A 12,049-nucleotide genomic window follows, 5' to 3' on the forward strand; every position below is an offset into this window, starting at 1 on the left:
TTCAGAGTAGCTTTCCCAACACTGGTAAAATGTCAACAACAGGACAGGCCATGATGACCTAAGCCTCGCCTAGGGTACTGTCATTTCTCAGCACCCCCAGTCTTTGTTTCCCTAAGTAATTTTGCTCCATTTAACAATTCAGACTTGGCCACTTTCCTCAGTGCTAAGTGTTTTCCATACCAGAAGTGTCCAGATAAATTGATTTCCAGGGCAACGGATTAAAAACATTGAGCATGTAGACTGTGAAAGAGAGTTCTTGGAAGCATCTGTTGACGGGGTGGTTGTGGCAGGATGAGGGGAGTTTTCCCCCCCTTGAATAGGATAGTTTTGGTTGCCATAGATATTCAGGAAAAAATAGCCCTGCCTAGTCAATGAGACGTAGCTTTGGAGCTGTATACCGTAACCGTACGCAACTGTTTTCTCAAATGGAAAAGCAATAAAACATTAATTTTTTGGATACACATTGAGATTCATATTTGGTTGAAAATTACGATCTGAGGACCAAGGTGAGAAGGACTTGATTTAACCTGACGTTGAATAGTTTGCTTTTGGCCAGTACACTTATATTAATGGCCGCAGTGGATGGATCATTAACTGCAAAAGCACACGAATTAAGAAAAATAGTTTCCAGGCCTTTGAGTGAACACTTTTAACTGAATTAGCTATTGTTTGAAATGATTATTTTACAAAATAACTAGCCTAATAGCAGACAAAATGTTCAGCAGGGAGGAATTGGTTGGACATAAATGACTGGACATCTGTTCAACACATGTTAAATAAATAGTTTAAAAAGAATAATAAAAAAACATGTATGTATTTACAGATGAAGACCAATCCTTTCTAAGTTTGTTATTTATCTTTACGTTTTCTGCGTTCTTCATGTAGCACCTTTAAAACGAACCGCTAATGTTTAACCTGCTCCTGTCGCCCACCTGGACAACACTTTACTATTCCACAGCAGACAGCACCCATGACCGGCAGGAAATGTATGATATGGACCCCCATACGATGGACAAGGTAAAAACAGAAAACTATTACCATGTGCTTTTAATGTTACAAATTGTCATTGTGATAATCTAATCCATTAATGGAAAATTCCCTAAAGTGCCCTTTAAAATTGTCTCAGAAATCTCACCTCCTCCCAGGGCAATGGAAAACTTTACTTATCTAGCAAACTGAGTTTCCAGAAGTTTAAGAATAAATCACTGCAAAAGTCCACGAAAGCATGAAACAGTGTAACAGATAATGGGGTTATGAGCAATTGAATTAGCAGGTATTTGGATATATGTTCTGGATATTTAACTTGTCTTCAGCATTCTAAATGCGTCATTATACAATTAGTTCTATATTAGCTTTACTTCTAAGTGATTACTTTCACCATATTCTGAATATAGAACATATTTGTTTTATTTTTAAGTCAGTGGTCTTATCTGATGAGTGAGGCAGGTGGATGGAAGCCTCGCCCATCAGGCCATCTCAGCAAACAAACTAGCTGGAGAGCTCTAACTGGGTTCAATAAGCTGGCATAATCAGCTATGGAGAAGCACTTGGCACACGTTCAAGTTCCATCCATAAAAGGACCTGACACAAATCAAACATGGCTGGATTTCTCAAACAGCAGCATGCGTGTGTGTGTGTGTGTGTGTGTGTGTGTGTGTGTGTGTGTGTGTGTGTGTGTGTGTGTGTGTGTGTGTGTGTGTGTGTGTGTGTGTGTGTGTGTGTGTGTGTGTGTGTGTGTGTGTGTGTGTGTGTGTGTGTGTGTGTGTGTGTGTGTGTGTGTGTGGTCAATCAAACTTGAATGATTTATTAATTATTACACAAGTTTATACTGTTAGAGAATAAAGAATGTTTGAATAAACTAAATTCAGACATTCTTAAACAGTCTCCTGATAAGAAGAACTGTAGTGGACCCAGTGTGTGTCAACTTGTTTGTCTGGATTATTGTTGCATTTACTCTGAAACCAGGAGGTCATGGCACCGAGGAAAGGGTCACCACAGCTATTTTTGGAGCAGTTTTTGATAACCTTTGAGTGATAAGCACAGGAGCCCTTTGCCTACAACGCTCCATTATTGATTTTATGGGCCATTCAACTTTGCAGTGTGCTAAATTTAGATGTATATTTATCTAGTTAAATAATGATAGACTTTGAGTAACGCAAAATTAACCTGCATCTACCAGTATCTGATCTGCCTAGGTACACGTATACAGGCACAAATCATGTGCATGTTGAACCCAATGACAAAGGCTACTCTTAAACCCGCTGACATAGGTCACATCTTTGCCACGTTTTCAAAGCAAAGACAATAATCTGCATTTCAACTATTTCTAGGTCAAATTACGTTATCTATTCTACTAAATAAAAGTCAGGTCATCGCATAGATACAGATTGGAAATGAACTTAATGGAATAAAAAATTCTGTTGAAAAGCAACAAAAATAGTTTAGCTATATGTATTTTCAGTGCCTTTTAGTTTAGATCAACATTTACCTCTGTCTGAGGCGTTTATTTAGTTTGCCTGCTTTTGGGGTTTGTCATTACCAGTCATTACCAAGTCAAATTGGTAAAACAGTGAGATCTTGTTGGTCATTACACATGTGACAGATTTAGTCACAGCCAGACTTTGCTGTTCAAATTGACCTGTGATGATAATAGAAAGGCATAATATACACTGAGTGTACAAAACATTAAGAACACCTTCCTTGAGTTGCAGCCCTTTTGCCTTCAGAACAGCCTCAATTCGTCGGGCCCTGGACTCTACAAGGTGTCAAAAGCGTTCCACAGGGATGCTGGCCCATGTTGACTCCAATGCTTCCCACAGTTGTGTCAAGTTGGCTAGATTTTTGATACACACAGGCCATTCTTGATACACACGGAAACTGTTGAGCGTGAAAAACCCAGCAGCGTTGCAGTACTTGACACACTCAAACTGGTGCGCCTGACACCTACTATCAACCCCTGTTCAAAGGCACTTAAATCTTTTGTCTGAATCCATGTCTAAATTGTCTCAATGCTTAAAAATCATTCTTTAACGTTCATCTAAAATGATTGAAGTGCATTTAACAAGTGACATCAATAAGGGATCATAGCGTTCACCTGGATTCACCTAGTCAGTCTTGTACACTCAGTCTATAGCTCTCCTGAAATCAGGTCATAGATATTTCATCTGACCACATGTCCTTGGCCAGATGGGATGAGGCATTAGGGTGTGGGCGTTTGTGTGTGTACAGAGGCCACCATCTTCTCAGGCCAGCCCCTTTTACCAGAGCATAAAAACAGCTGAGGTCCTCATTCAACTGTATTTACAGTCCACTGGCTCTGCAGACACACACACACCATACACCTAGATACACACGCAGAGTCATTTGTAAGGCTAGAAAAGATGCCGTGTGTCAGCTCCTACACGGGCCAGATGGGGAAGATGCCTTGTAGCCTCAGCTCTGTGCTAGAGACTGCCCTCATGGTAAGACACACATTTCTGAAGAGTTTAGATGAGAACTAATTTTGGTATCCAGTCTAGGTTTTAACGTCAGAATAGTTTACTTTGGATTGAGTTACTTGAATTGATTTTCAAATAATTTGTACATTATTGACTTAATAATGTTATAATTTGACTTTCAACTCTACTATTATTACTCATACTGTTCTGCATGAATGTTGTCTGAATTAACTCGTCTTCACACACAGACTGCCCCGTGTTGTTTGAGAAGAAATTATGGGTGAGAAGCTTTGTCAGATGTTCAGTTCACTACTTTGTCCTCTTTGTGAAATAGCTGGATGAAATTCTGTGTATCTTGGTGGTGATGTTTTTCAGAGCAACCATCAAACAGGGCATACTGCAAATAGCAACTTCTTTGACTTTCAACCGATTACATTATTTTATTTGTCTTCAATGTTTGTGTTTCAGCAGGTCACATTTTAGATGAATAAAAATGGAGAGAAAGGGCTGAAGTGAAATATTAAATACATCTTCATTATCCCTTACTCTCCTTCACAACACTTTTTTTTCCACAATTTGCTTTATTGTGCTATAAATGATGTACTCCATCGTTTCCCAAACTAGGGTTCACGACCCATGTGGGGTCACCTGATTTAAAATGGGTTTGCGAGAGAAACTCTGAAATCAAATGTAAAAAAATGTGCTTGGTTCATAGAACCGGGGTTATGTCAGTAACCTCCGGTAGCCGCTAGATGCGGTTGTAATAACAGAGCGGTGTCTGTTTTCTTCCTACAAATGTGGCTCACTCTTTTGAACGGTTTAAGTTACAAAATATTATGACCCCCATCACTGAAAGAGAAGGAACACGTATGTGTCTTCAGTTTCCCTCTACAATCCCACAAGCCGCGTAGGACACATTAGAACAAAGTGGATGAGACCAGGCACTAAATCAGACTGGGGGGAAAAGAACATCATCAATGATAATGTTCTTTTCTACACAGACGTTTATAGAACATTATAGCCTGATGATCTTCTGAACTTTTCAATACCTTTCTGATGCATTTCAGTCCCTTCAAACCATACTTACTTCAGATTGAAATACCGTCAAAAGTACTATCAGACTGATTTGTAATAGACTGTAATAGACTCAACTTAAAAAGTAAACATTGACCGTTGATTACAAAAGTTTGGGAACCCCTGCTGTACTTTATTTGTGACGTATGTATGTAAAGTGTCCTTGGGCTTGAGAAATGCCACACCTGACGTTCCCTTGGGGGGAAATCATGTTATTCTATTCTAAAGGTATTTTATGAATGAGACCTGCTCTGACCCTGTTCGTTCCTCCCTCCCCAGGTGGAGCAGATCCTGTCAGAGTTCAGGCTGAAGAAGGAACAGTTGAAGGAGGTGATGAAGAGGATGATGAGGGAGATGGACCGGGGACTGCGTGTAGAGACGCACCAGGAGTCCAGCGTCAAAATGCTGCCCACCTACGTCTACTCCACTCCTGAGGGATCAGGTAGAGACATTTACCTCATTTGGGTCGCTCAACGAAATGAGTGCCTTTTGCATATCTTTCATATTTTAAGTAGAAATTGTGCATCAATATTGCATTTTTAAAAGCTTGTTATATTAAAGGATCGGACCCTCTTTTTCCATTTTCGCCTAAAATGACATACCCAAATCTAACTGCCTGTAGCTCAGGACCTGAAGCAAGGATATTCATATTCTTGATACCATTTGAAAGGAAACACTTTGAAGTTTGTGGAAATGTGAAATTAATGTAGGAGAATATAACACATTAGATCTGGTTAAAGATAATACAAACAAAAAAACATACTTTTCTATAAAACAAAAAATTCATCATCTTTGAAATGCAAGAGAAAGGCCATAATATAATATTGCAGTTTAGGCGCAACTTAGATTTTGGCCACTAGATGGCAGCAGTGTGTGTGCAAAGTTTCAGATTGATCCAGTGAAGCATTGCAATACTGGACAATATTTTGTATCAAGTCTGCCCAAATGTGCCGAATTGGTCAATTGATACATTTTCAAGTACATAACTATAGAGAACATACAAAAATTATATGGTAATACAAAGTGTAAGTTTACACACTCCCAGGAATGTTCTACATGATGGATCATTAGCTTATACACTAACTTTCACACATCTAGATGGCCAGGCGGGGTGGGTGTGGAGCCAGAGACAGCAGGGCTTCAAACTGTAGAACCCAGTTCCTACATTTGAATATAAAAATGTATTTTATTAAACAAAACTACGCTACATTTTATCTCTGGGAAATCAGAGCAAGATTACAGAATGTAAGTGCATTATTTACCTTCAGAGGTGAATGTATCAAACCGGTTGCCATGATACGTTTTTGTTGTTGTTGTGCACTATCCTCAAACAATAGCATGGTATTCTTCACTGTAATAGCTACTGTAAAGTGTACAGTGCAGTTAGATTAACAAGAATGTAAGCTTTCTGCCCATATAAGACATGACTATGTCCTGGAAAGTTTGCTGTTACTTACAACTGTCATGTTAATCACATTAGCACACATTAGTGCAACCGTCCCGGTATAGGGACACCGATCCCGTGGAGGTTAAATGAAGTTCCCTTTAATATAGACTACAAGGAGAATTCAACTTATCTGAATTTCAATATGAAATAGAAGTCACATCCTCTGTGACTTCTAGGAAGGTTTTAACCCACTTACCCACAACATTTCTCAAAGTTTTCACCATCAATGTAAAACTCTAGTTATTTTGTTGCTTTGACAGTCATTTCTGAAGATTATAAATTATTTCATGTGATTACTGATTAATTCACATCGGTCCCTCATTTTAAGGTCAACCCTGTTACGTGAACTGAACTCTTGTTTTAATATGGTGAAATTATTCCTTTAAAAAAAAAAATCTATAGAAATGTAACATCTAATAGTAAAATCATAGTGTAAAAAAAAGTGAGCGGGTTTTAAACATTTGGGCCATTTTCTGGTGTCTTGTGGTGGAAAACTGAGCGGGTCAGGCATAACACGTCCATACAGGCTAGAAAGGTTTGAACAATTTCCCCTAAAAAAAATAAGCTTGCATTCAATTGCCCCTCACTGTTGCACACAACAAGCTTCCATTCTCCCTGTCACAAGTGTATTTAAGGCTGATTTAAGATGAAATCACCAACCCTGTTACAGTCAAACCTGTTACAGTCAAACCTGTTACAGTCAACACTGTTACTTTATTTGGCTCTTTATAGGCACTTACTTTGGTAAACTTGATTGTTTTTTACCTCTTGAGATTGGAAAACATGTTTTTTATGAAGTTTGTGAAGTTATGAAGTTTTTTTTACCAAGTTATACTTCGCATAAGGCACCGATTTGGTTCAAAAACCCATTTATTCAATGCCTTCTTGTGAAATAACAATGTAAATTCATGATAGCTAGTCTATTTGTACCGAATGGTAATGTCTTGAGAGCTGGAACATGAAATAACATTACATTTCTTATTAGATCTAGTTTACATTCAGTGTCTAGGGCTTTTTGAAATACCATATTCCACAATAAGACTGTATTCCAAAAAAAACTGGATGTGTGAGTGTGTGTTTGATCCTTTATGACAACCTTCTCTATGCTGCGCTGTGTCAGAGGTGGGGGATTTCCTGGCCCTGGACCTGGGGGGGACTAACTTCCGTGTGATGTTGGTGAAGGTGGGGGAGGATGAGGAGAGGGGGTGGAAGGTGGAGACCAAATACCAGATGTACTCCATCCCTGAAGACGCAATGACAGGCACGGCTGAGATGGTGAGCGTGCAGCACTAGTGTACCTAGAAGTGTTCACTCAGAAGTGCACTGTGCTGACCAGTGTAATTAGTGCCCATTAATCCTGTCTTTCCATTTCTCCGTCTTCCCCTCTTTCTCCTTTTCCCTCCTCCCTCTCTCTTCTCAGCTCTTTGACTACATTGCAGAGTGTATATCAGACTTCCTGGACAGACATCACATCAAACACAGGAAGCTTCCTCTGGGTTTCACCTTCTCCTTCCCCGTACGACATGAGGACATAGACAAGGTATGACGTGGACTAAGTAAAAGATCCACACAGGTTTAGAGACTTCAGATTAGAGAGTTGACCTCAGTGACTATCTGATTGTCTGAGTTAGTGTCTGTCAGAGGAGGCTGGTGGGAGGAACTATAAGTGGACGGGCTCATGGAATGGTATGAAACACATCAAACATATGGAAACCACAAGGTTGACTCCGTTCCATTTACTCAATTCCAGACATTACAATAAGCCTGTCATCCTATAGCTCTGCCTACCAGCATCCTCTGAGCTCTGCTACCAACCCTACCCCTAACTCTAACCCTGTGTTTTCCTCCCAGGGCATCCTACTGAACTGGACCAAAGGGTTCAAGGCGTCTGGAGCCGAGGGTAACAACGTGGTGGGACTACTGAGAGATGCCATCAAGAGGAGAGGGGTAGGGTTTTTACTACAGGATAAGGATTCTATGTTTACGATACACACAATTATAGATATGTTATGATAGACATGCTATGAGACATTTGTAAAACATGCGCAGTAGATTCATGTAAGTAGAGCCGTACTGAAATGTTCCTTTACTCTTCAGGACTTTGAGATGGACATAGTTGCCATGGTGAACGATACAGTTGCTACCATGATATCTTGCTACTATGAGGACCGCAGCTGCGAAGTGGGAATGATTGTGGGTGAGTACACACACACACACACACACACACACACACACACACACACACACACACACAAATTGATTGCTCATCCACTAATCTCCTGTTACCTACCACCTTCCCTACCCCTCTTTAAAGCCAACTATGTTTGTGTTTGTCTGTAATACAACACACAAATCAAGTGTAATATGAGCATTGTCCTGTCCCCAGGTACTGGGTGTAACGCGTGCTACATGGAGGAGATGCGGACAGTGGAGCTGGTGGAGGGAGAAGAGGGGAGGATGTGTGTGAACACAGAGTGGGGGGCCTTCGGTGCCAACGGAGAGCTGGAGGAATTCAGACTGGAGTACGACAGGGTGGTGGATGAGACATCACTCAACCCTGGACAACAACTGTGAGTACTGGAGAGCTGTCTGTTTCACAAAGAATCAACCAGGCCCTTCTAAGTTTAGGGGGTGTTCCAATCTCCACTGGTGATAAAACCTTTCATGGACATAAAAGTGGCTAAATGAATCGATTCTTGAAAGTAGTACCTAGAGGTAACTGCCAAAATAAAGGAAACACCAACATAAAGTGTTTTCATAGGGCGTTGGTCCACCACAAGCCACCAGAACAGCTTCAATGCACCTTGGCATAAGTGTCTGGAACTCTATTGGAGGGATGCGACACCATTCTTCCACGAGACATTCCATCTTTTGGTGTTTTGTTGATGGTGGTGGAAAACGCTGTCTCAGGCGCCACTCCATAATCTCACATAAGTGTTTAATTGGGTTGAGATCTGGTGACTGAGACACACGCACGCCTACACACACACGCACATACACACCCTTTAAACCCCCTATGGTCCTTTGAGACCCCTCTTTCAAAGTCACTGAGATCTCTTCTTCTAGCCATGGTAGACAAAATAACGGGCAACTGGGCATTTTTATACATGACCCTAAGCATGATGGGATGTTTTAATTGCTTAATTAACCAAGGAAACACCTTTGTGGAAGCACCTGCTTTCACTATATTTTTACCAGTAGTTCCAGCTAATACTGCACGTGTATCCAGACGTGCCCATTCTTAGAAGCTCAAAGTAAGTAAGAGTCCAATGAGTTTCTGAGAGCTGCACATGTTTCTGTGACACATTGCACATGTTTCTGTGACACACTGCACATGTTTCTGTGACACACTGCACATGCAGCCTGAGGATAAGCACAGGTGGAAACGTGCCTCTCTCTCTCTCTCTCTCTCTCTCTCTCTTGTTCTCTCCCTCACCTGTCTATGACGCTCACCTGACTGACCTGCAGCCTGTGTGGTCGCTAGGTAACCAGGTTGTTTTCCTGGCTGTGGCCAGTGGCAAGCCCATATACGTCAGGGTCAGATTAATGAGTTCCTGTCCAGTGCTCAACCAGGCTAATGGCTGTTTACCGTTTGCTCTGACAGTCTCTTCACACAGGCAACCGAGGAGCTGAGCCTCACTCACCCTAGCACTTTATCTCTCTCTCCACTCACACAGACAGAGAGATGGAGAGATCGCTCTCCTGCTTTGCAATCCTTCTTATTCTTCAGCCTAGCTGGGAAATGATGATGACAGGGATATATAGGTTCACGTGTTATGTGACGCACGACTCTCTGTCTCCATCCACCTCCTCTGCCCTGCGGCTTCCCTCTACTGTCTCTTCTCTTGCCTCTGTCCACCTTCCTCTCCCCCCTCGCTCTGCCCCCCTCCCCTCCATCTGTCTGTAGCTATGAGAAGTTGATCAGTGGGAAGTACATGGGAGAGCTGGTGAGGCTGGTATTGTTGAAGCTGGTGAATGAAGAGCTGCTGTTTAACGGGGAAGCCTCTGACCTGCTGAAGACTCGCGGTAGCTTGGAGACGCGCTACGTCTCCCAGATAGAGAGGTGAGGGGTCAAGACACAACCGTGAAATGACAATAACATCTGTCAACACTATTAGAATTACAGCAACACAGTTTGTGTCAGTGATTGTCTTCGGAGTGAGGCAGTAAAGCTACGCTCAGTAAGTCTTGGTTCCTTAGTAAGTGTTAAGTGTGTATTCTCTCCCGGTGTGTTTCTCAGTGACTCTGGTGACAGGAAGCAGATCTACAACATCCTGTCCACGCTGGGCGTGTTGCCCTCGGAGATGGACTGTGACATAGTGCGTCTGGCGTGTGAGAGCGTGTCCACGCGGGCAGCACACATGTGTGGAGCGGGGTTAGCCGCCGTAATCAATCGCATGAGAGAACGCCGCAGCCAGGAGGTGCTGAAGATCACCGTGGGCATCGATGGCTCCGTCTACAAACTCCACCCCTGGTGAGGAGGGGGAGGGAGATGCAGAGAGAGAGAGACAGAGAGGGTCACTAAGTCTGTAACATACAAACGATGCTCGTCATATCTAGTGAAAATGTCATGGATTTTATTCTAACCCTGATGTTGATCTCCCTCCACAGTTTCCAAGACAGGTTCCACAAAGTTGTACGTGAGCTGACGCCTCACTGTGACATCACCTTCATCCAATCAGAGGAAGGGAGTGGACGGGGGGCAGCACTTATCTCTGCAGTAGCCTGTAAGATGGCAGCGTGCATGCTGACACAGTGAGAGGGTCGTAACAGCCTCCCACCTATAGGGGGTGATGCAGGTGAACCAGGCTGAACTGAACCCCTACAGTAAATGACTCCTCTGGAGAATCTCAATTGGTTTTGCTCAACTCGCATCCAGGAAACATGGAAACAAATGCATTTGTATGAAATGAGTCTCTCCTTCTTCACTAGCGCGTCATCATACAAATTACGTTTACAGGGGTGTAAAGTAGTAAAAACTAATGTAGCTCGTTGTGCTAGACATTTTATAGATAAAACTACAAGTATTGTTTTGAAATATGTGCATGCTTTTCTCCTCCAAGTGAACAACAGCTGAATCAAAAGGGGCAGATTTCAAAACTCTGGCGCGGAGGACGCACTTCAGTATCCTTCGCGAGAGGAAGCTATAGAAGTGAGGAGGACACTCCTCTGTTCGCCTACAAACAAATGAACTCTCTCCTTGACCACTTATCGGTTTCCAAGTCACAGAGAAGAGGAGGACAGAGGAGTCGAGGAGAGGACGGACTGTTGTCCAATTAAGAATCCCCCCCATCTAAGGTCACCCAACTCTGGCCTTTTCTCGAGGCTCTCACAGAGTAAAGCATGCCTCCTCACTGGTGAGAGAGGGAATATATGTATGTGTGGAGAACTCATTGTACTGACATATAACCCTACCACACAGCACACACAATATGGAAAACAAAGAGGCAGGTTAAATCAGTATTTTTCCTAGTGTACAGTATTACACAGAGTCTCTGTACATTTCCTGGAGTACCCACAATGCACAGGTGGTGTGTCACAGCAAGTACTGAACCGTTGTTATAACATGTTCTCAAGCTACCACTAATTGCAGGTGTTTGAAGCCTGGTTAGTACTGTAATATAACGTTCATGTGAAAAGCATTGACATTGATTTATGACATCTGTATGTTTTTAGTTTGCTGATGTCCGTACAATCCAGAGATGTTGCCTTAGATACAGTAACTCAAAAGTAAAGAATTATACGTTTCAAATGTATTGCAGTTTAGTCTTTCACTTACTGTTAGGGGGAAATGAAATGCTTCTTTATAAAAGTATGTATGATGAGTTTAGGTCTTAATTGCTAATATGTATATCTAAGAATGAGAATGTGCTTTGTTTGTTGTAAATAAAGTTGCTATAACATAACATTTTTAAAATTTATTTTTGGTGTGTCTATCATCATAAAACATTTAAGCTTTTGCTGTACATGACCACACACTTTGGTGTCATAAAAAACTGTAAAGTTTCTGTTCAGCAAAGCCTAAGAGTAGGTGAGTAACACAAAATCAGGCAAACACCCAACACAACTGAAATAAGAGTATAAACAACAG

General features: G+C 41.8%; 1 protein-coding gene across 1 annotated transcript; it reads left to right on the forward strand.

The window, feature by feature from the left end:
* Window positions 1-3,290: 3,290 nt before the first annotated feature.
* Window positions 3,291-11,864, forward strand: LOC139545103 (hexokinase-4-like). Its single transcript, XM_071352503.1, has 10 exons — window positions 3,291-3,461; window positions 4,791-4,953; window positions 7,079-7,233; window positions 7,379-7,498; window positions 7,810-7,905; window positions 8,056-8,155; window positions 8,345-8,528; window positions 9,866-10,021; window positions 10,199-10,432; window positions 10,570-11,864. The coding sequence occupies exons 1-10, from the start codon at window positions 3,381-3,383 to the stop codon at window positions 10,715-10,717; spliced, it is 1,437 nt and encodes a 478-aa protein (XP_071208604.1). The 5' UTR covers window positions 3,291-3,380; the 3' UTR covers window positions 10,718-11,864.
* The last annotated feature ends 185 nt before the right edge of the window (window positions 11,865-12,049 follow it).

Source organism: Salvelinus alpinus, chromosome 19, assembly GCF_045679555.1.
Source record: "Salvelinus alpinus chromosome 19, SLU_Salpinus.1, whole genome shotgun sequence".
Classification (NCBI taxonomy): domain Eukaryota; kingdom Metazoa; phylum Chordata; class Actinopteri; order Salmoniformes; family Salmonidae; genus Salvelinus; species Salvelinus alpinus.